Source organism: Dermacentor silvarum, chromosome 1, assembly GCF_013339745.2.
Source record: "Dermacentor silvarum isolate Dsil-2018 chromosome 1, BIME_Dsil_1.4, whole genome shotgun sequence".
NCBI lineage: Eukaryota > Metazoa > Arthropoda > Arachnida > Ixodida > Ixodidae > Dermacentor > Dermacentor silvarum.
In genome coordinates this window covers 98,175,543-98,200,738 of record NC_051154.1, presented here as the reverse complement: position 1 = coordinate 98,200,738, position 25,196 = coordinate 98,175,543, and the positions used below count along the sequence as shown (strand labels likewise).

The following is a 25,196-nucleotide window of genomic DNA, read 5'->3' as shown; positions in this document are numbered from 1 at the left end:
GTACAACCACAAAGACAAAGTGTGGGTATGGATGCCTATACGTATGGCCGGTCTTTCGGAAAAGTTACTGCGCTGTTATTTTGGCCTCTATAGAGTACTTCGCCGGCTAAGTCCCTTAAACTACGAGGCAACTCCTGAAGCTCAAGTGTGCTCCACATGATGCAGGACTCGCCCAGAGGTCGTTTACATAGTACGAATGAAACCTTACTATGAAAGGCATTGAATAACAGAATTTCCACTGTGCTCAAGCCTAGCACCGGCCATACCCTGACCACTGTCCTTATAAAGCAGTTGACCTCTTTAGGCCTTTTCTACGCATCAGGATGATGCTTCTTTGGAGGGGAACTAATGTCGCCAGCATTGCGAGAACGAAAGGATGCCCGCTACACCTTAACTGTGTTCCAAAGAGCCGCCGCATCACAAGTGTCAAGCAAGGCACCGCAAGCCGACACTGGGCCTCATACCCACACCACGTGCTGAAAGACCAGCGGCTCGTGCTCGAGAATCGAACGACTGGCACGCAACAGGAGGCGACAAAGAAAAGAACGACGTGCGAGGAAGCGTAGCTCGAGGGACGTTTTTGTTGAGTGTAGAGTCTGTTGAGTTAACAGGCACAGGTTCGCCCAGAATAAACTCGTTTTCATAGAAACGGCTGTCTTAACTGTTGGTTACAATATGCTTGCACACTCGCAAAATTGTTTTCCACATGAGCTCAACATGCAACATTAACACTCCTGGAAATCCTGAAATAGAAGTAATTTGATTTCAATGGCTAAGAGTACAAATAAATGAGTCAGAGCCACAAATTTGTTTTCGAAAATAATTTCACCTTTCAGCTTTTATTGACCTAAATATGCCACCTGAACTTCACCACCTTAATGACTCTAGAACAACCAAAGAGATGTCTCTCCACAGATGGGAAAACAAGCCCTTTCATTCAAGGTACACTGTTTCAAGCCAGTCATATCAGACATGAAAGTTAAGCTAACACAGCTAAAATGTACACAACTTTCCTTTTTTTACATTTTGAATTGAATACAATGCAATTTCATGTCTGATCTTCAAAACAATATCAACCAGTGTCTTTTCAACATAATATACAATGTGCATTTGTAACTGCAGCACCTATGCAACCTATACAAAAGAACAGTATGGAGCTCACCACTGTGCAATTTCGAAACAGATCAAGAAGCAGAATACAAATCTATTTCAAAATTTGCAATAAAATCTGCAACTCTCACTAACTTCTGAGCAAACAAGCTTTTAGTCTGTACAAAGCTTGCATGATTAGTATTTGGAATGTGGGGTCTACAACAAAAGATACAAGATCGCCAGAAAGCTCTACACAGGGGACATACAGCTATGTTCATTCAAAGCAAGCCCAGTCCTTTTCTTATGGTTACAGTGAGAATTTCAACACCAATGTGAAAAATTAAGCTACAAAAGCCAAAAAGATGGTGCAAACTTGCCCCCATGCCAAAATAAAAATTAAAAACATTTTCCAAGTGCTATATCACACATCACTCAGAGATTACATGCAAGTGATTTAAAATATATACCAGAGCTGCAAAATTGCCACACACATTGCTTAAGCATACCAGGATGCCAAAAAAGAATATTTTCACACTGCATCTTCGAGGCTGCTGAGAAAAAGGATAAGCATCTCCAGTCTCCCACCTATTCGTACCCAACCGAAGAACATGCAACAGCTTAAATGAACACTTTTCAGCCCTGTACATAGTACTCCGCTTTACTGGCAAACAGCAGCACCGTCTTTGGTTGCAAGCACTCCTGAAAAACACTTGCACACAAAGCATGCACTTGCCAACCTCATCTTTTCCTCACCTCCAGAGTGACACCTATGTGGCAAGAGCTTCTCCCAGCAATGTGGTCTGAACCAGCAGTGCTTAGAGGGCACTTACAGAGCTGGTACCATCTATGTCATCATCGTGACTGGCAGTACAGCTGATGACCCGTTTTCAATCACTGGTGGTCACTTCAGTTTGAAGGGCAAATCCTTCTCTACAATCAACAGGCCTGTCATGCGTTGACAATGTGCCAACCTTTCACGATCAGAAGAAGACACCATAACCATAAACTTGCTCAAGTAATCCTTAGGGTGCCTTCATGTTTGTAGTAGATCACTGCTCCCACGAAGCAGCCTTCAATCACTGGTTCAGCCAATGCCATTGGAGAAGCCAGCCTAACCTTTAAAATGTCGACTATACAACACGAGAAATGCAGTTCTGACAGACAGAGCAGCTTTTGGTAGTGCCAAGAAGCCAGGATCCATCCAGCTTGGGCACACACGCACTACCACATCAGGCAAGTCCAGTGCGTGGGACATTTATGTACACATGGGCCAGCAGGTCCTAAGAGGAGGCTGTCAGCTGAGATGTGGTCGCAAAGCTCGACGCAGGCCTCCTGTGCTCATAGTTGACTAGCCGCCGGCCTACAAGGTACCTGTACAGCCACACACACCACACACATAAGTACAGCCACAGCCCATCCACAGTCACTGCCTCAGCCAATCAGAATACCATGTAGAGTAAAGCTTAAACTAAACTAAAATAAAGCTTGACATGTCTGGAGGGAAAATTAAAAATGTCTACACAAAACTATATTTCTTCATCTGTAGCACAATGGTGCAGTTGAATTAAACTGCAACTTAGCAGTGATGGATTGACCGTGATAACAAACAAACAAACAAACAAACAAACAAAAAACTGGACAAAATAGCAATTTACACCCCACAAGTTATTTCATTCAGCTTTAAAACTTGCACAAAAATGTTGCAAAAGCGAACTACTGCACCGGTGCTTTGTTCACTTACTTATCATTCTTGATGTGCTCATACAGTCGACAGAACTGGCGCACTTGAAACACCATGAATGCCACAAAGGCACAAAGTGCCAGCAGAGAAGGGTAGATTCGCCGCAGAACCAAATTTTGTGTCTCCACACTGCTGCCTGCAAAACAGAGGACATCTGCTTCAATTTGACAGTCCTTGGCACTTTCAATAAAGCTGCATGTTTACACAGGGCGCTTCAGCCAACTTTCACACAGCCTCAAAAAAGGCAGGTACAACCAGCTCAACAACCAGCACTGAACTCTTGAGCAACTAAAAATGTTTTTTGTGATTAGCCTAATTGGGAATTAAAGAATAATTAGCTACAATTTCAACGAGCAATCTAAATGCAAAGCCTTTAATGGAGAAGTTGCAAAGCAAATTGAAAAACAGCTGATCAATTTGTTTTCGTGAAGTACTAGTACATGGCTGAGGGTTAAATTTTTCAGAGCCGAAAATGCATGAGATCTGAAAGAAGTGCCATGTGACTAGGCATTGGGCAGCAAAAATGACGATTCTGAGGCTAATAAATTAAAGTGATGTTTGTTTCAGGTATGTGATGTGACATTCAAAAGTGACATATCTACAGGGAAAAGTGCTGAAGGATGGCATGAGTGAGAAACACAACACATATTGAGCACTGATGCGAGTTGAACACACACAGGCAGCACTCACAGAAGGTGTTGGCCTCTCACTTGCCCCGTTCTTGGCATTATACCCTTTAAACATGTTGCTTAACCAACTACAATAAATTCCCGTTAACTCGAAACTGTAAAAACAGAATAAAATATTCGAGATAAGCAGAGTTTCGAGATAAGCGAAATCACGAAACTAGAAGCCTGCTGGCCACGCATAGACCACATGGAGTCTTTTCAAGATGCCACCAGTATTATTCTGTCACTTTTGCACGTAGAGACACCAGACACGTCAGCATCTACGGGCAACGGCGTTACTGGCACTGTGCCAAGACAATTAATCTTAATGCAATATTTGAGGCCAGTCATCTGAGCATAACCAGTTCCAGACATCTAAAAAGCTGGCGCTGCTACTTTCTGCATAATAATGAATTCCAGACAATTACACTATGAAAACCAAAACTAAACTGCAGAAACGCACATTCGTCACGCCTTTAGCAGCTGGCCAAGAAATGCCCATGCTAAAATTAAATATTTAACATCCCTAAATTAAATTGCACAGTGGGTTATGAGGGATACAATTTGACCATTTGGGGTTCTTTAACGTGTACCCAAAGCACAGTACACAAGCATTTTTGCATTCCACCTTCATTGAAATGCAGCCTCCACAGGTATGAATCAAACCCTTGAACTCATGCTTAGCAGCTGAACGTCGCAGTCACTGATCCAGCATGGCGGGTGCTCTCAAATTATGCTATAACATGAACAGCTAAAATGGATATGATCGACATACAATGAGTAGAAAGAGATAGAGTAAAACATTTTGTGATGAGTAGTGTTTCAACACAAAGAGTGACATTCAATACTCCACCCTGTAGAACCCCCCTTTTCCATCATTCCAAACACAGTGCCAAGCTTTACTCAAAAAAGAAGTTTTCAAGAATGCTCTTCTGAATGGCAAACACCTGACCTTTTATACTCCATAGAGGTCCAAGTGCAGAATCATATTTCCAATGTAGTATCGCAAGCTGTTAGGTTTAAAAAAGATGGATAGGCAGTGCTGTCTTTGAACAAACGGCTCAAATTCTTCATTTGAGACTATTTTTATGCTTGTGAAGTGTATAGCTCTGAATCTGCACTGATATTTATCAAGTAGTCCATTTCGTTCTAATATGTAGTTAAGTCAATGATTCACCATTCTTTAGAAAGTTTTTCCTGCAGAGCTTGCCAGTGCAAATGGCTGCTAGCCAGATGCTTCTGAAGGATCCTTGCCTTGTTTTAAAAGGGGTAAAATAGTATACGCTTGCTTGCAAACACTTGAGTAATACCTTTTATCATTAAATAGTGCTAATAATGTATCCAAGTGGTCTCGTTGCAGGTTCTGCAGCATTTTGTAATGTATGCAAATTTGTCCTGTAGCCTTGATTTTATTTGATATGGCTATATATCATTCTTCAAATATGAAAGGTGAATTATAAGGGCAACAGTTTTGCATGTTAATAACTGGATATTTTTCTCCTTTTACATTTCATTAGCACTTTGTGTTCTTAAAACTCTTGCTTCACGTACAATAGATGATGATGATGTATAGTGTTTTTTGGCGCAAGGGCCAGGGATGGCCAAAGAGCGCCAAGAAATGGTATGGGGAAGTCAATGCTGCGATGTATGAAAGGTGAAAAATGTAACGAGGCTGTATAGGGGCCTAAAATAGTCACTGTAAGGTGTATAAAATACAAGTGTTAAAAGAATGCTAATGACGAGTGATTAGAGTGATGACCATAAAATATACGCTAGAGAGAAATACTAAAAAAAAATGCGTCGGTTCCATTAGCACTCCCACCTCACTGAGACCCTTGGGCACAAGGGCCTGGGGGACGTGCTCTACAAAAACAGTACGCTCGCAGCAATACCCTCTAGATAGAGGGAGGGCTACGAATCTCTCTGGCTAATAACATGCAGCACAATATCATTTAAAAACTTAAGCACTGCCTTGGTTTCAAACAGAGGTTCTGGGCCAAGAAACAGTGTCGGATGTAAGGGGATATTTTGTTAATAAGCTAAAGGAAAGTGTCTTCTACGCTCTGTTTCTGCTTCCCGGCACTCCAGCAAGACGTGGAGTACGGTCAGCCTTTCCCCACATCTGCCAGAGAGCAGGTTCAGCACCAGTTAAAAGGTATGAATGTGTACCATATGTATGTCCTATTCTAAGGCGGCAAAAGAGAACTTCAGTATGTCGTGACTTTATTAATGATGGCCAGTTGCCTAAAAGTGGCTTAATTACATGGAGTTTATTCAGTGTTTGTTCATCCCATAAGTGTTGCCAATAGTTTCTGAGTTTTCTGCGTAGAAATGGCTTTAAGTCTGTGGCAGGAACGGGTATGGACAAATTGCTAGGTTTTGTTGCTATGGAAGTTGCCATTTTGTCGGCAAGCTCGTTACCCTCTATATACGTGTGCCCAGGCACCCAACATATTACAACCTGTTGATTAGAGGCATACATATTGCAGAGCAGAGCATAGAGGTCGTTTACAACAGGATTTTTCTGTTTTTGTAGTGATTGTAACGTTTTGACGACACTTAGGGAATCTGTGAATATAATGGCCTTTGGGAGCTTTGCTTTCCTAATGAGTTTAGCAGCTGACAGTATTGCATAGGCCTCTGCCGTGAAGATACTAGTTTCGGGATGTAGAACGTCAGATTCCGAAAATGATGGGCCAACAGCCGCGTAAGATACGCCGGCTTGTGACTTAGACGCATCTGTGTAAAACTCTGGACAGCTGTACTTTGACTGAAGCTCTCGAAAGTGCATATGTATGTGCGCATCTGGGGCGTGTTTTGTTACGTCTACAAATGATGTATCACATTCAACAATTTGCCATTTCCACGGCTGTAACAGCTTTGCTGGCGCCATTAGAGGAGTTGTAAAGACTGAAACACCCATTTCCTCACTGAGGTTCCTTAAACGCAGTGAAAAGGGCCGCCTTATTGCAGGTCGGTTACTAAAGAGGGTGGCGCTAGTCATATCATTTATAGCTGAATAAGAGGGGTGCTCATTGTTAGAGTGTACTTTCAGATAATACAAGAAACTGGAGTACAACCTCTGCAGATGCAGTGACCACTCATTTGATTCTGCGTAAAGACTTTCTATTGGGCTTGTCCTGAATGCACCGGTTGCCAGGCGGATACCTAGATGGTGAACAGGGTCCAGTATCTTAGAGCGCTTGGAGTGGCAGACTGATACACTATGGCCCCATAGTCTAAGAGTGTGCGTATAAGGCTTTTGTATAGATTCATGAGGCACTTTCTGTCACTGCCCCATGTTGTGTGCGACATGAATTTTAAGGATGTTCATTGTTTTGTGGCATTTGTTCTTTAGGTGTTTTATGTGTGAAATGAAGCTTAGTTTGGAGTCTAAAATAATGCCTAGAAACTTTTGTTCGGTGTTCACAGGCAATCGCAGTCCAAGCAGCTCTATGTCAGGATCCGGGAGTAGGCCTCTCTTTCTTGAAAATAGAACGCAGGAACTTTTCAGTGGATTTAACCTAAATCCATTCTCGAACGCCCACGTTGACACTTTATTGAGGCCAAGTTGAATCTGTCGCTCACAGACTGCGAGATTACAGGACCTGAATCCTATTTGCACGTCATCAACATAAGTAGAATAAAATATATTTCGTGGCATGTACGCACGCAAAGAATTCATTTTTACTATAAACAGAGTGCAACTAAGTACACCACCTTGTGGTACACCAGTTTCCTGAATAAATGGCCTAGACAGGGCATCGCCAACTCTAATACGGAATGTACGATTGGATAGGTAACTTTCAATTATATTAAGCATATTACCACGGATGCCCATTTCTGAGAGATCCCTCAAAATACCATAGCGCCAGGTTGTGTCATATGCTTTTTCGATGTCAAGAAACACGGCCAAAAAGAATTGTTTGTGGACAAAAGCGTTACGAATGCATGCTTCAATGCGGACGAGATGGTCGGTTGTGGAACGACCTTCTCTAAACCCACATTGATATGGGTCAAGTAATTTGAATCATCTTTTCAAATAACTTGCAGATACAACTTGTTAATGCTATGGGCCGGTAACTTGCGACTGAGGACGGATCTTTTCCTTGTTTCAAGATAGGTACTACAATAGCTTCTTTTCATGAATCTGGAATGTACCCTGCTGCCCAGATAGTGTTGAAAAGGGACAGTAGTGCTACTTGCGTGTCAGGATGAAGATGTTTAATCATTGTGTACATGACTCTATCAGGTCCCGGGGCAGATTTCAAACAAGTGTTCAAGGCAGCTTTGAGCTCGGCAGTTCTAAATGGTAGGTTGTAAGGTTCATTGGGGCGACATTTACGGTTCATCGCCTTATTTTCCGCTACTGCTTTGTGTTTGAGGAATGCCTCTGAATAATTGACCGAACTGGATACATGCTGAAAATGTTCCCCAAGTGCGTTAGCCTGGTCTTCAAGGCTGTCGCCTTGATCGTCCACCAACGGCAATAGGTAAGGTTCCCGACTTGATAATTTGCGTAGTCTGTTCCACACTTTTGCTTCCTGCGTGTAGGAGTTTATGCTCGAGATTAATCTTTCCCAGCTGTCTTTTTTAGCTTTACGTCGCGTTCTCCAGCCTTGCGACTTCACGTGTTTGAAATTTAGGAGATTTTCTGCGGTTGGGGACTTTCGCAGCAAGCCCCAAGCCTTATTTTGCTTCTTACGAGCAGTCCTACAATCTTCATTCCACCAGGGAACACGCCTCTTTTTTGGAGCACCGTTTGTTTGTGGTATGCACTCGAATGCGGCGTCAGTTATAAAAGCGGTAAAAAAGGTGACAGCATCGTTGATATTAAAATCGTTAAGAGCATTTCGAGGCATCTGTGTCATTTGGTGAAATTTTGCCCAATGAGCGGATTCTCATTTCCATCGAGGGGTCCGTGTAAAGAGATCATGTTGTTCTGATGTTTTAAGACAAATAGGAAAATGGTCACTGCCATATAGGCTTTTAATTACGTCCCATTCCAGGCAGGGCAGAAGTGTGGCAGAGCAGATAGCTAGGTCTATCGCAGAGTAACTGTTGTGTGTCATACTGTAAAATGTCGGCTCTTTCTTATTCAGTAGGCATACACCGGAGTTCAAGAGAAACTGTTCTATCATGCGGCCCCTCGCATCACACCGCGGGTCACCCCAGAGCGGATTGTGTGCGTTGAAATCACCGATTAGGATAAATGGCTCCGGAAGCTGGTTTATGAGAGATTGGAACTCTAATCTGTTGAGTTTATAGTCAGGAGGGATATACATGGAGCAGATTGTTACAAGCTTTAATTATTAAGTACAATCGCACGAATGGCAACAGCTTCGAGAGGGGTTTGAAGCATCAGCTGCTGGCTAGCAATAGAGTTTACAGTGATGATTGCGACACCACCTGCCGAGGCAAGGGCATTATCGCGATCTTTACGAAATGTGACATACGAATTTAGGAAGTTTGTGTTGATTGATTTTAGGTGTGTCTCTTGGATACAGAGTACTTTGGGGTTATATTTTTCTGGCAGTTCCTTAATGTCATCAAGGTTACGCAGTAGACCTCTAGCATTCCACTGAAGGATCTGCGTCGCCATAATAACAAAAAAAAATAGAGGTGAGGTGTACTCTGCATGCCAAGATTTCAACATTTATGTCATGCTTTTCTTTCCGGGACCTGTTATTCGCGGCTTTTTTTTTGCGGCACGCTCAAGAGAGCTGCGCCGCTCATTTGACACCGATGGTGCCGAGAGGCTTGGGTTTGTGTCCATTGCCTCCTGGGAGGCACTGGATGAGCGCACTGCGCGCGAAGTGACATGTACTTTAGGCCTCCCCTCACGAGGAGAGGCGCTTAGGACCACCGAGCCACTAGGCTGCTGGCCCGTCTTCGAAGATGGCAGAGCGGCATCTCCCTCGACCGCCTTGGGGGCGGGAGGCGGAGCCGCCGGCCCTACATGCAAGGTCCGAGCTGTCGCCTTCGACCGTTGTGACACTGCCCCCTTGTGTGCCACATCGGCGTACATAGTGCACTGCACTATTGAGAAACGCTTTCGTGCTTCCTTGAACGAGATGTTTTCTTTGATTTTCAGTGTTATTATTTCTTTTTACTTTTTCCAAGCAGGGCAAGAACGAGAGTATGAGGGGTGCCCACCGTCGCAGTTTGCGCAGTGGAGTTCGTTGTTACAGTCGTCAGCGGGATGGTCATGGTCACCGCACTTAGCACAGGTGAGCCGCCCTCGGCAGCTCAGAGATCCGTGGCCGTACCTTTGGCACTTGAAACTGTGGGGGTCTTCCCCAACCCGTAGCGCGTGTAATCGCAGCTACGCAGGGTTCGGGCGAATAAGGCAACAAGCGAGTCAACTCAACAACGTTTATTGCTGTCAGCAATAAAACACACTTGCAGAGGAAAGTCCGCTCTGTATAACAACTAATAAAACAGGCTTGCCTCGTCGCGTGTGGTAGTCACGCAAACGAGGTCACTCACGGCTTTCAGCAGGTAAAATCCGTATCGGCAGGTAGGTCAAGCGAGGTCAGAGAGACCCGGGGGTCTCTCAGTCGCGCTCTTTTATATCTTTTTACCTTTCCGCGAGGGGAGTGTCCTCCTCGCCCGCCGGATACTTTCCCTCTTCCCGCGCGGGCGCGCGCGTCGCGAGAGGCGAGCGAGAACCGGGAGAGGGCAAAGTGCATTTCTCCCGTGTCCGCCCGGCTCCCGCGGCGCGCGTTGTGCGCACACGAGATGTCCGCCCGGCTACCGCCGCGTGTGCTCCGTTCGCACGCGACGGGCGAGCGCCCGCGGGAGAAGGTGGCAGCGTGTGCTCCCCCACAAAACATCTCCGTGGGTTTGGTATATATGGCCTGACGGGTATTTTGATATATCCTGTTTCGATGTATTCAGGAAGTCTGCTCGAGCCAAATGTCAGAATTAAGTGCTTGGTAGGTATTTCTTTGTCATCATGGCGTATTTTGATTCTTTGCACATCGATCACATTGTGCTCTTTCCATCCTTCTAGCAGTTCCACTTCACTAAAGTCGATCAAGTCGTCGTCTGAGACTACCCCACAAACAGTGTTATGTTCATGGACTTATGCTGCGTGACTGTTATCGGAATGTCCCCGATTTTCTTGAGTCGTCAATTTATCGTGTTGGCTTTTGCTGCAGATTTCGAGAAGCAGATCTCCACTTGCCATTTTTGTTGCTTTGTAGCCTGGGCCAAGCTTTTCTGCAAGGCATTTGGACATAAGGAACGGGGAAATTACTCGAGCTGATTTTTCTTGTTGTTGACTGTGCAGTACATGGAAGCGAAGAAAGTTTTCTTTGGTTTGGCTCAGGAACTGAAACGTGACATCGGTGCGCCCTCTCTTGAGAGAGCGACCAGGTAGGGGAGGAAAGGGAGTACCCATTACTTAATTTCTTGTTATTCAGCAGCGATGGTAGCCACCCACCACCGAGCCCAACGAGGGGACGCTACAAGGTTTTAGTCACACTCGCAGACGCCAGCTATACATCACTGCTATAACCTAATATAATAGACCCAAGGTTGGATGTACTACACCAGGTTAACCCTTGCTGCCTGAAAGGTTGGAAGTAAAACGAAGTAAAGAGAAGACAGGACAGATGGAAAGTGTGAGAGAGAAAGATGAAGGCTGGAGGGAGAGAGAGACAAGGAAGAGGCAACTACCGATTTCCCCCGGGCGGGTCAGTCCGGGGGTGCCGTCTACGTGAAGCAGAGGCTAAAGAGGTGTGTTGCCTCCGCCAAGGGGCCATAAAGGTCCAAACACCCGGCATCGGTTCAATCCCCAGGATCCCCTATTCCCCGGAGACGGCTAAGCCACGCATGCTTAGACGTGGGAAGGTCCAACCCTCGTGTGCTCGGGTACGTGGTGGCGCAACTCACCAAACGCCTGCTTGCGCAGACGCCCCTGCGGGGTACGTACAATAGAAGCTTCCTCCTAAACTTAAGTTCAAAGATCTCCCGTGCAGCCCGTCCCTTTGCCAGCAGAACTGTTCACAATGATGGTTATTCATCACCTCTGCTTGTTTCTGAGGGCACCCAACAGTAACTGATATACAACTGTGTGCACTGAGCAAATGAATAATTGGGTGCATAGTAGTTAGACATTTCTGTAATGCACAATGGTGCAACAGCCAATAGGATTTGGAGCAATTTTTGGAGCAGAAAAATGTTACTTTGGAGCAGGAAAATCCAAATTTGGAGCAGGTTACGGGGAAAAAAACCCTCTGTTTTGGAGCAGTAAGTTCCAAATTTGGAGCAGTTTCACAAAGAACGCTTACTCATAAAACACCCTAAAATTTACCCTGCATAATAAATGCAACACCAAACTTTGCATTGGATTTCTGGGAGTATATACGGTAACTCACATTAGCAGTGTAGGTGAGGGCAGGGGTGCGATCGGAGATCGTCGTTTGGAGCGCACATTCAGTTTCGCCGTGCACGGCCTGGCGAAATTGAACGCGCGCTCCGAACGACCTCGATCGCGCCCCAGCAGTGCACTGCACACAACTTTTTCCGTCAAACATGTGGAAAGTACACATGCATTTCTTCGTGAGTGGTTCCCTTTTGTTGTTTTTTTTTTCGTTTTTTTTTTTCTGACGACGTGTTGCGACGTTCCGGCGGTAGTCAAAACATGCAGCGACTGTTTGACAATCTTTTGGTGTTTCGGCGGTGGCCTCCAGTTTCGGATACTATGGACTTCGGATAAAACATTTTTTTTTTCGGATTATCAGGGTCCGTTGTAACAAAAGTCGACTATATATATATATATATATATATACACACACACACACACACACAGTTGAGTACCGCTACAACGAAAATCACGGGACATGCGAACAATTTCTTTGTGGCGGAACTTCGTTGACGCGAAATTAGTACGTATATACCGTATTTTCCAGTGTATAAGTCGCGGTTTCTTTCTGAATTTTTTGCCAGTGCGTCTTATACACCGTTGCGACTTGTGTACGTTTCTTTCGCCGGCAAAACTGCCGTCAAAATCGGATTGGAGGCTATGGCCACGCAAAGCACACTGGGTTGACCTCCTCTGCCACTTAATTGCTATGGGTTCTGTGCGCGCTATCAAGTTCCCGCACGCGTGTGAGGACGGAGCAGCAGCGCAAGGGGCGGCAGGCCGACCGCGAATCAACCGACACTGAAGTTGTCGCATCTACAGATTGCTTTCAAGATACGGCGCATGCCATTGCACAAACTTCGCAGTTGCTACCAGAGTACAAGCCAACGCCCTCCCTCCCGCGATACCCTCCCGCAATACCATCCCGCAATACCATCCCGCTTTCCTCCTCTGTGCGTGATTCGGCTCACCGTCGCACGAAGACGATGTTATCGCCTTTGGACTTTATACGGAACATCGCGGCGACCAAGATTGCAGAAATGCGCCTGGTGTGCCTTATCATTGCTATCGCAATTATGTAGGAATGACACCCATACGCTTGCACGTGACCCGCATTTACAGGGTGAAACGTCACTATTTTTTTTTTTTATCGTATACCGAACAGGTGCGCCTTGTACACCAGTACGACTTATATATATATTTTTTTTGAAGAACTGTCATGTTTATGAGGGTGCAACTTATACAAAGGTGCGAGTTACAGACCGCAAAATACAGGCACAGTGTAATAAGGGTGAACGAAAGCCGCGAACGAAACCGAAACCATCGTCCGGGAGGAAATCTGCGATGGCGTGGAGGCAACGGTTGCGACGTACTAAAGGCGTTCAATGAAGTGTCAACGTTACGAAAGAATGCATTTCGCGCCGCAGTTACAGCATTTTTCGTGCATTGCGGCCGACACCTAACTCAAAGCACGTGCCCGGCCAATCGCAAAACACTCGCTTCGCGGCACATGCACCGTCGCAATGAAGCGGTTTGAATTATCTCAATTTCATTCATATTTATGACAAAGTCGGCAAGCTTGGCAAGCTTGCGCTTACCAGAAGTTTTATTTCCAGAAGTCGGTCAGCCTGGATTTCTTACGCTTCACGGCAAGCAAAGGCGTTACGCAAGTCCCACAGTCCGTTAAAAGTGCATCGTAATGTCATTGTAACGGAGAAAAATGCTGGTGGGGCATTTTGGCGCAGCATGGCACAATTTCGACATATATCACGGTTTTGGCGCAGCTTGGCGCAAAAATACGAAACTGTATCAAATTGGCGCAATTGGCGCAGCTGTTACACCCCTGAATGCATCTTGTCAACTTTCTTAAAAAGAGAATCGTTCTGTGCCACAGATCACCCCACATGGTCATTACAAACTAGGGATGTGCAAATATTTGAAGCTTTCAAATAATAAATCAGATTAAAAAAATCCTTTTAGATAAAATAAATTCTATTCAATTTGGTCTTCAAATTGAATACTAAGAATTATTTGTAAATATATGAATATTTTTCTAATGGTTTTCAAATATTTCAGAATCATAAACTGTGCTGAATCAAACATAAAATTGGAGAAAAAATAACTTTCATTCTCGGGGCCATAGTAGGTATAAAACATACAAAGTTATATAGTGCAGCATGCTCAGGCAGCCAGACTTTACTGGCTAGGCGAACGAACTACACATTTGTTCCTAATAATCCATCAGTGCTTTTAATAAGTGAGGCTTCATAACATACAAAGAAATGAATGACAGAAACTTGCTAATGTTATTATTGCTGATATGTGGACACTGTTTTTATAATACTGGTGAGAACTGCTGTTCAATATTCGAAAACTATATAGAAAATGTTCAACATTTGATTTGCTTTAGGTACCATATTCGATTCGGTCTCAAAAATTACTATTTGCACACCTCTATTACAGACCAACATACGCCATTCATGTCCCAAGCATTCACAAGCCCCTTCAAAGTCATGACAAAGCATGCTGCCACTTTTTTCTGCCATCCACAAACAAGTGGCCTGGCAGAGCATGCAAACTGCACCTTAATCGATGTACTAGCTTGTTCTGTGTACTAGCTTGTACTAACACTGACTGGGCCACCTACTTTCCAATGTATGCTTTTGTGCTTAAATTTATGCCCTGGCAGTAGACAACCGGGAATTCATCCTTTGAGTTGCTATATGGGTGAAAAAGTAGTTCTTCCAGACTAGTCACTGCTCAGGAACACTTCTAAACCAAGCTGATGCCTTCACAGTCCCACTTTTGTTCAACAACTCCAAGAGAAAGGCACAAAAACAAGAGAGATTGTAACCCAAAAGTAGAATGTCACTACCGCACATTTGAAAAAACATAGTACCTGCAACAGCCACGTTCAGGAGTGGGACTGTCCAAAGTAATTTTGGCGCAATTTCTGGAGCAGCTCAAAATGCATTTTGGAGCAGTTTGGAGCAGACAAAATAGCATTTTTGAGCAGCTTGGAGCAGACTAAATTTCATTTTGGAGCAATTTGGAGCAGATAAAATTTCATTTTGAAGCAGTTTGAAGTATAAGCAGGCCAATCTGAATTTTGGTGGAATAATTGAATATGGCAGCGCACTTTAAAACCCCGGCTGGAAGGCGCTAACACCTTCCATAATCCGTTTCCGGTCGAACGGCGGCTCGGTGCATGCTTTCCTGTAAAGCCGGAAACATTGGTTGGACAACGATCAAACTATATATTCCCGTGCCTAGGCTCATGACGATGGCGGAAAATGTTCTCAAGTTATGCAGTCCAATCGACGCTGTAACAAAATTTCGGGGTCACCATATGTCACCGCAGACCAAGAGAGCCGCAATCATGCAACCCCAGGCTGTTATAACGTAAAGCTATTCCAATCTGTTTTTGTGGAAACTCCAGGCGCATTTCTGGCGTCGCCGTGATGTCCCATACAAAGTCTAGGGGCGATAACATCGTCGCCGCGAGCCGTATCATGTATGTGCGAGTGAAAGCGTGAGGATGGGCCGACGAGGGTGAGCCGATGATGGCGGCTGAATCTCACGCGTGCGAGGAAGGAAAGCGGGGACGAAGCCCAGCTTCTTCCATCGTGCGTAAAGTACCAGGGGGGGGGGGGGGGGGTCGTTATACTCCGGCGGCGGCTGCACATGGCGCGGCAGTGCAGGCCGTATCTTGAAAGCGATCTGCGATAGGGACAGAGTGCGAGTGCTGATAGCTTCGTGTGTGCTGTTTTCCGCCGCTTAGTTCGCGCTGAAGCGAGGCAGCCCAAAGTGAATTCGCTCGCTGCTGCTGCACGCTTGCTCACTCCAGCGGTCTTGCAGCGAGTTTCTGCGGTAATTAAGTGAAATGTGTTCATGTTTGCTTGTGTTAATTTAGTGAGTGAACACATGTTTACAAGTTTATACGTCAGATAAAACTACTATCCTTGCTTCTTATATGTCTGTCTACTAATTTGCTATTGCAATCGATGCTTTGCCTTTCGGGCAATACCCCTGCGACTTTTTATTCCAAATCTGCCATTAGCTCTTCGTGATAGGCCAAAATGGCTCCCGTCTTGCCCATATGGGCATAAAAACAGATTGGAATAGTTTTATGTTATACCGGCCTTGGGGACACAGACGCCCGCCCGCTACACCCGCTGCACCCGCTGCAGCATGTGCCTCCGAAATGTCTAGTTCGCTCGCAGCGTTCACAGCCTACTTGTTGTTTTGCACCTCAGCTAGGGAGCGCTGCGCAGCTCGGCCCACTCAACCGCATTCTAGTACATTCTAAACACAGCCACCCTAGCCATTCCGAAAGCAGCAACAACAGCCGGCAGCGGCCGCGGCGCGCCGGCCGGGAGCGTTGAAAAGTCCATTGTTGTAAGCGCAAAAATTATGAGAAACTCTGCGCGAGATGCCGTCACGCGGTGTGGTTAATGTGGATGGCTGCACTCTTTTTCGGAGAACGAATCCGCTCGCTGTTCGTGGCCACTGCGAAGCCGTTCTGGAGCAGCGTGGCGCGACTTTGGTCAATTTTCTGTGTTTGGCACAAGAATTTGCGTCCGTATCAAAAATGCACAATTAGCGCAGGAGTCCCACCACTGCACGTTTTCTCCAGAGGAACTAGACCTGCTGCAATATCACAAACATCAATAGGGGTAATGCACCAAGTTTTTTCCCCTCACTACACCAGACCTTTATGCGTGCTTACACACTGGGTCCCAGTGACCAGCCAGCTACTGACTTTACATGAAGACAGAGCACACAGCTTCCCAGCATGTATGTCCTGTGAAGCCCAACAATGCTTCCCAAAATTCTGCTATAATGTCCGTCCTGGAACAGACAGCCTTTTCGGGAGAGGAGTACATATGTAGTGGATAAAGACGACATTGTGCACAGGGGCGGAAAATAGTTCTTGAGAAAATGGTAGTGTCCATAGGAGGTACCTTCCACATTAAAGTTTAGAGATAGCCCCAATTCGGCCCTCCTACAATGTGTACATCTTAGTCAGTGCCAAGTGTGCTCTGCTTGCAAGTTAGTTTTTCACAAGCATCACAGCTTTTAAATATTGCGTGCCTGTAAACTATGAAAAGCCATCATTAAAAAGTGGTTCTGCTTTTGCTCTACTTATCTTCACATCTTCTTTTATGTGCAGCTTTGTGCCAATTACACTTGCTTTCATATTTCTCAATATACTTCACTTTGGTTCCAACCCCGAGTTTTGAATATCTGAATGAAACTATTATATAAAACAAATGTACACTGTACAAAACTTTCTGCTACAGTATCAAGGAAGGAAGTTGAACAGCTTTCATGACGACATAGAAAGGCGCCACCTAGCACTGTGAAGATAAGTGGCACTCCCTCCCATAGTAAATGAAGCAATGTGTTTTTGATAGAATATCAGGAGAGGCCAACTGACCAAATGCAGGCACCAAGCTGGTGGCCAGCAGGTAGGGTACAGCCAGAGCAAGGCCCAGCACCACCACCACAGGGACAACAAGATCCAGAACTACCAGGCGCAGGTTCAACTGTCGCACACCATCCTGGTACATCTGCACAATGCAAGGAACATTTGCCCAGCCCACTATATTTCTAGACACACTATTTGTTTTGTAAGAGAGCACGAAGGAACCTGACAGTTATAAATGTACTTGCTTACCATTAATTTGCCCCACCTTTTAACTTGAACTTGTTTAAAGGTTCTAGAATATGCCCATGCATGGTTAAAATTTTCTTATTTAAATACCGGACAATTTCAACTTGCAAATCAGTTCTGTGGAAACCCGCAGAGTGGAGGAAAGTTTCCTCCACCCTGTGGGTTTCCACAGAACTGATTTTGCAAGTTCAGCATCCCAATGCCCAGAGTTGTCAATTAATTCGCCCTCACTCTGCGATCGGCTAGCCTCCTGGTTAGCTCAGATGGTAGAGCGACCACCCCGGAAAGGCGCTGGTCCCGGGTTCGTGTCCCGGACCAGAACGAATTTTTCTTCAACTGCGAGGCTTTCTTTCTGAGAAACATGTATGGGTTTTCTTTGTATCTTTGTGCTACAATTCGGGTGGATGCCAATTTTTCCCTTTCAATTTGAACTAATTTGGCATGTCTCATTGGGGTCAAACTAAATAAATATAACTGTATTTACATTTATTTCATGGCTTTTGACAACTTCCTGATAAGTACAGAAATGCTCAACTGCAACCATAGCAATAATGTAAATCTTTCGGTGTTAACTTAAGGGAGGCCCAAAAACAAAGCTGAATAATACCAGGTGTATCAATGAAGATTAAATATTTTTGAAGACAGTGCAGTGGAGATTCTTTTCACATTATAGTAGTGGCCAGACATCAGAAAATGTCTGATAATCACTTAATGCTAGTTAATTGTATAATCATCTTTCCATTAATTACTTTAGTGATTATGCCGCAATTGCAAGCTGAAGTTGGCCAGTCTTCAATCTGCGTCCATTAAGTCCACAAAGTCCATCTTTTAAGCCTCAAATCTGAGTAAATAAATATTCACCTAGTATTATTGTGCAAGGCAGTGGGAAATACTTTCCACCAGATTTATACACTACAAGACTGCATAAGAAATTTAAAAATTTTCCATGTCTTTTTGGAGAGCATTTCCTTGAAAAAAAAAGTAACAAAGTAATGCTTGCATATTGCCTACAAAAAATGTGCTCATTAAAGGGTTAAGAATATTAGATCATCATCACTCGACTAATGACCTATACAGAGATGGTGGTTCAGATACTGTTATTAGAGAGTTTTAGAATAGGGGCCACAAACGTTTTGGGGCCCCAAAGAAATAGCGTCGAAGCCACTGCGAATGCGTGAGATGCAAACTGCATTTGGATTTTGCGTCGGGCACACTATTTTACTGATTTAGCAGCAGCCCCAAAAGCTGCCCCAAAAGCTTTGTGTCAACAAACATGGCGGCGCCCATCGAAGCGACGGCTCGAACCGAGCACCAAACTGGGCTCGATTCGTGGTAATGCGTGAAGTTCGTAAGCCAGGAGAAGTGACTGCGGTTATCGCTTTCTCTCAACTAACATGTGTAATGAAGATTGATTCATTAGACGCTGCTGATTCCGAATACGATTGTCGATTTCATGGCTCGTAGGCCTAACAGTGAAGGCACGTAAAGTTGGTTACTCAAAATTAGGCGCAACAAATCGCTTGCTGCTAATTGTAAATTGTAATTATAAGCAAAAACATGAAATGAAAATTACTCTTCTTATCATAAAATGGTATAGTTCATTTTAATATTTATAATACTTTTTATTTGACACCGTAGTGGCGCTGCAAGCGCATGACGCTATCCGCAAATGCAAAGCCCTATTCTAAAACTTTTCACACTTGCATGCCCCAACGCTAACACCCGCAAAGCTCTTTGGGGCCCCAAACTTTTGGGGCCCCTATTCTAAAACTCTCTATTTTCTGCCGGTCTCACCAGAGATGCATCATATCTTCGAAATAAATATTTGAGTCACTTGAAACACTACTTAAATAAAAAGAATAAACACCCTTGAACAACGAAAACCTTACCTCGTCAATGACTCGCTTGAGCCACCAGTTGGGGCCCATAAGTGTTACAGCACAAATTATCTTCGTATGCAACACACCAAGTGCCCAATCCTGCAAAAGACAGGCGACAGCTATACACCATGCTGAGGTTCACAGATTCATACTTGAATGTGTTCAAAACAGGATGGCGATTGAAATCAGACCCATGCTCTATTTAACATGGAACAATTATTCACTTTGTTCACAGCATCAAAAACCACTGTTAATCTCAAGTCTCAGAGTATGACGTACATTGGATTTGCACAGTATATTTTGCTAATGTTTCAGCTGGTGGACCAGCCTTCATTTCAGATAATCATCAGGTCCGTGTACAACTTCAGTCAATATTGGTCAAAAAAGTCACCGTTTCACCCAAAAGGCGAAGCATAGATTGCGATAGCAAACCAGTGGACAGCTATACGAAGTAATGACAGTAGTTCTATCGGCCATATAAATTTGTAAACATAGGCATACTAACTCAATGAACATGCATGGTATCACGCGCGCACAAGCAAACATGAACACATCTCGCTCGATGACCGCGGAAACTCGCTGTCAAAACGCTGGAGTGAGCGTTTTGACAGCGAGTTTCCGCTCACTCGCGACGAAGGTGCTGCGTCTCGCTTCAACGCGAACTAGGCTGGGAAAACACGGCGCACGCCGGACTGCGTTCGATCATATAATTCCTATCGCAATAAAAAGTAAAACTTGTTTTATCTAGGGATCTTAGGGGCGAAAAGCGCTGAGCGCCGCCATGAGTGCGCACACGCCCCTTGACAGTTCGCTTTAAGCAGAGCAGCTTATTCGAATGCTTCAACATAATGAAATTCTTGATATAACGCCGTATTTAACTTTTAATAACTTCTCCATAGAACATGTATTCAGAACCTCAATATAACGAAGTGTGTTTATATATGACTACAATATAACGAAATAGTAGTATCGAAAAAAGTAAATAGTAGTATTGAAAATAGAGACAATATATGCAAACTTCGGCAGATGGTCAAATTATAACAGCTGCTTGGAAACCACCTTTCAAATCGCGCAGAGCAACTGCTGAAGAGGAGTAGCCTCATGTTTTGTATAAAGTTTAAGTGCGATAAGATCTTATCGTGCCCCGCGCGCTGTATGCTTCGGGTGCGAGTGAAAGCGTGCGAGCGCCTTCTTCCCGCACCAGCAAAAAGAGGGGAGGGAGGGGAGCAAGCCCGCGGTATCACGATCAAGTGCGCACGAGTGGAGGGGGGCAGCAGGTTGGCACGTCTCCTTTTCTAGGCGGCCATGGCTGCCCATTGCAAATGGCTGTCGGTGCGGCTGATGGGATACGCAGCCGCGCACCCTATTTTAAAGGTAATCCACCGTGTGCAAGGAGTGGGCGTGCCGAAATGGCATGGTATCATGTGCACTGTCTTACAGCGTTTTTACTACTGGAGATTGCGTAATCTCCGAGTTTCAGAGAGGCATTGAAGCAAGGGGTAAAGGAAGCATTTGCTCCCCCCAGTCGGCGCTTTTCATGATAGCACCGTGCCACAGCGGGCAACACTATCTGCCTCGGGGGTGGAGTAGACGCGAAAGCGTGGCTGGCTTCGCTTCGTATTGCCGACATGAAGATATCGACATGGCATGAAACGTATCTTTAGTCGCCGACTCTCAAGTTTAACAAAAAGATTTTTTTTCTCTCATTCAAGTTTGCTTTTTGCGATTGACCGATAATTCTGAAAATCTTGCGGCCCCTTCCACGTAAGAAAAATTTGCTGGTGACTGTACTTATTATCATAAATGGACAAATTTCAATGTAATGAAATTTCGATATAATGAAGCAAATTACCAGTTTTACCGACTTCATTCAACCACTTCACAACATCCCACGGCCCTAATTTTCCATTGAACAGATATCCGATATACACTTGAACCTTGTTATAATGAAAGAGGATATAATGAAATAATGGTTATAACGAAGTAAATGAAATTCCCTTTGAAATCACTATAGCGATCCATGTATTTAAAAAAAAAAATGTCTTAACAAAGTGAAATTACCCTACCAATGAATATAATGAACTGGATTCTTCTCCGAAACAAAAAAATACCCGACCGTTGCGTGCCAAGTATATCGCTTTCCACCGGATTCACCACTCAATCGCCGCGGCAGTTCAAAACTCCCGCGTCAAATACATCGTCGAGCAACACCGGTCTTTCTCACCGTCGCGCATATTGCGCATCTGTGCACAAGCAGCAGCTCACAATCGCACTTCTCCACTGACCTCTCTCCTGCGCGTGCCTGGCTGCGCGGCCACGCGCAGCGGTGCAAACGATTAGTGCATTCACTTTGGCACGGCGCGAGCAGGCGCACCTGGATGTGGCCTCCAAGATCTCTCCGGCGCAATCTCGGTGGTCACGTGCAAGCCTGAGCCAGTAGCGCCATGCTGCGCAGCTACGCACAGCGGTAGGTAATTATTCTGCATTCTCTTATTTCTCTACGGCGCGCTGAGCAAGCAGCCGCAGCTGGGTCTGGCCTCAGAGACCTCACCGACACAATCTCAGGGGTTATGCCATGGCTATGCATTCACTTGTCCCTCTCCTTGCGGCGCGCCACGCCGAATGGCAACTGGACGTGGCCTCCGAGATCGCATTGGCATCGGTGCAGACTTGGAGGCCACGAGCCGGCTGAGCCAAGCCGGCGCGGCAAAGTTCGCTTGTCTCCTCGATCACACAGTGGAGTGCTGTGTTGTGTGCCACGTGCTGTGTTGTGTGCCACGTGCTGCTCGACCGCGACGAGCCAAGTGGAAAGCGGACTTGCAAGACCATCACAATGAAAGAGAAGGCAGTAATCTATAGGCTGTTGCGTCAGGTGCTAGGTCGCGTGTTGCACCCGTTGAAGATTATTTTGTTGCTTTATTCAAATTCCATCAGATGAATGGCCGTTTAGTGGTTACGCGGGCCGCAAAGCTGTCTTCTTAATTCCATGTTTACAATTGCACACCCCAATGGGCATAATGGATATAATGAAGTAACAGATATAACCAAGTAATTCCAGCTTCGTTCAACTTTGTTATAATGAGGTTCGAGTGTAACGGACCTTTCTCTATGGGTTATTACAGTTTGTTGTAGTGACCATTAACTGTTTTGTTCTTCTTTCTGGGGTTTTACCTGGCAAAACCAGCTCTGATTATGAGGCACGCCGTAGTGGAGTCCTCCGGATTAATTTTGACAACCTGGGGTTCTTTAACGTGCACTACAACGCAAGCACACGGGTGTTTTTGCATTTCGCCTCCACTGAAATGCGGCCACCACGGCCAGGATTCGATCCCGTGACCTCGTGCTCAGCAGTGCAACGCCTTAATCACGAAGCCACCGTGGCAGGTCTATCATACCATAGGCATATTGTTAGGCACATTGCCAAAGAAGCAGCAGGGTAAGTCTGCAACATACTCACATGCCAGAGGTAGAAGAGAGGAGTGGCACTGAGGGGCACTCGAAGAGGGATTATCACCACCAGGTCGAACAGCAGCCCCATCAGTAGTGGGATAAGACCCAGCAGCAGGCTCATGGCTACCAGGGACTTCACTGACTGTGAACATGATAGAACATGATCAGCCAGAGCACAAGGGCTTGATACAAAGCTCCTCCATATTGGAAGCTGACTGAATACAAGCACTGTGTATATGATTACTGGGCACTTCCTTCACATGTTTAACTCACCTTTTCCCATGAGCAAGAAACAAAAAGCATGCACAAAGCCCTAATTCACAGGGATTTAACTTGTGTTTGTTGTACCCTTGTGTTTCTCTCTCCCACCCCTAGCAACTAACCTGCATACCAACTAACCTGCACAGAAACACACTAACAAAGGGTCACTCACAATAAGCATCCAGGAGTGAAGCTTGCTGAGAATGGTGTTCCAGCCCCGAGGCAGCCAGCTGCACAGCAGGGTGAGGCAACGTAGAGCCAACCAACACGAGTAGAGACCACAGGCTGCTGTGTAGAACTCGTGCACTCGACCACCAGGCATCAGCACCATCATCACAAGGCGACCCATGCTCACTGCACATGGGACAGAATGATTAAAAAATAATACTAGCTACTGGAATATTCACAATGATGAAAAAAGAATACTAATTACTAGGATAATAAAATTTGAAACCATCACCCTGCAGCAGCAGGTGCGGGGTTTCAAAGGAATCAGTACCCATTCTCACTCAGATTATTCAGTAGATTGTTGCACAAACACGCACACATGCTCTGGGGAATGCTGGATGAGCCAATATGTGATCCACTCTGCTGCAGTTCTCTCTACCAAGTTTCGGAAAGCTGCTTGATATCACCTGTCCACTATCACACAGTTGTTGGAAGAAACCTTATGCACGCTTAAGGTAGTACATGTATTTACTGTGATGTCGCTTTTCTTTATTGTTCTTTATTAGTGGTGGGACACATTAGGAAGATGCAAATTTGTACTTGCCAGTAGTGCATACTACCAATTAGTGCCTTAGCAATGCCATGTTCCTGCCAGGTCTGGTTGAGGTCTGACTGTATATCCTCATGCGCATAACTTCAAACACAATGATGTTAGTAAAGGCTGCAAACAGGGGGGTTGGTGATAGCAAAATCACAGGAGCCCTTCATCCCTCATTACCACTACAGTAGCGCTGTTACCAAGACGCAAAAGCTAGATCATGGCCTCATGAATCAGCACAAAAAAAAAAAACTGATTCGACTGCCCCTTGACCAAGACTTCTGGCATCCCTAATTTTTGAATGTTTGAGAAGTTTAACTCAATGAGCAAAAAAAAAAAGAAGTGCTGAAATAAACAAACAGTTTTCAGGTGCCTAACCAATGTCCCAAGTATTCGTGTCACATAGGCACAAAAAATTGCAAGCATTTTTAGTATGCAGCCAAGCAAAATAAACAGCAACGTTAATTTGCGGCTAACTAGTCAGCTATAAAAACTTTGAATATCTGAGCCACAGAGGCACGTGCGACATACTGCTAACAAAATAGACATGACTAATTAAGCACAATGGACAGTCCCTTCAGTGCGTCGTACGTTATTCAGAGACACAGCGAGACAAAAAGAGAGAGAGAAAGTGAGGGAAACATCGAAGCCGAGATCATCATTCAAACTACTAAATGGCACCCTAGTGAAATCGCAAATGTTTTACAAAACAGCAGAAATTCGTGTAACTGTACCAAACAGCTGATTTTCGATTAATAGACAGACTGTAAGCAACTTTACATCTTTAGTCAGGAGCACAGTCCAACAGGAAAAAAAAATTCAAACAAGCTTTTATGTGCGTTCAAATGGCAGTTAATGGCGAAAACCTCGTTAATGCGGATTTCACGGGACCAAAAAAAAAAAAAATGTCCGAAATAACCGAATGCCGAATTATCCGAGGGTATCCAGAAAACAATGAGCAAATGCTTACGACAACACACCTTTATTTAGTGAATGAATGAGCAAATCGTGTTGCTATTTTGTACAAAAGCAGAGCGGAAGGTGGAATTCTCGTCATCTTGTGACTCGTTGGCTCTTGCAGCGGCAATCGTGGCCTCATGACTTCCTTCGCAGCACGGCCGTGGTGCACACCTTCATTTGTGACACGTTTGCACTACCGCGCGCACATTCCGATTATGTTTTCGCCACTGAGCAGATCACCAACAGATCATCCGTCCATCACGATGTAGCCAGTGCTCATCATCCTCCACAGCTTTGCACCAAGTCAAAATGAAACAACTGTTTGCCGCA

General features: G+C 44.9%; 1 protein-coding gene across 1 annotated transcript in view; it reads right to left on the bottom strand.

Moving 5' to 3' along the window:
* Positions 1-806: 806 nt before the first annotated feature.
* Positions 807-25,196, bottom strand: part of LOC119433309 (E3 ubiquitin-protein ligase MARCHF6-like) — a 143,193-nt gene continuing 118,803 nt past the window's right edge. The window contains exons 17-22 of the mRNA XM_037700458.2: positions 23,313-23,494; positions 22,887-23,021; positions 19,439-19,528; positions 17,313-17,445; positions 2,834-2,969; positions 807-2,463 (exon numbers count right to left, since the gene is read on the bottom strand). Coding sequence (XP_037556386.1) covers positions 2,373-2,463; positions 2,834-2,969; positions 17,313-17,445; positions 19,439-19,528; positions 22,887-23,021; positions 23,313-23,494 — 767 coding nt within the window. The 3' untranslated portion in view covers positions 807-2,372. The remainder of the gene's footprint in view (positions 2,464-2,833; positions 2,970-17,312; positions 17,446-19,438; positions 19,529-22,886; positions 23,022-23,312; positions 23,495-25,196) is intronic.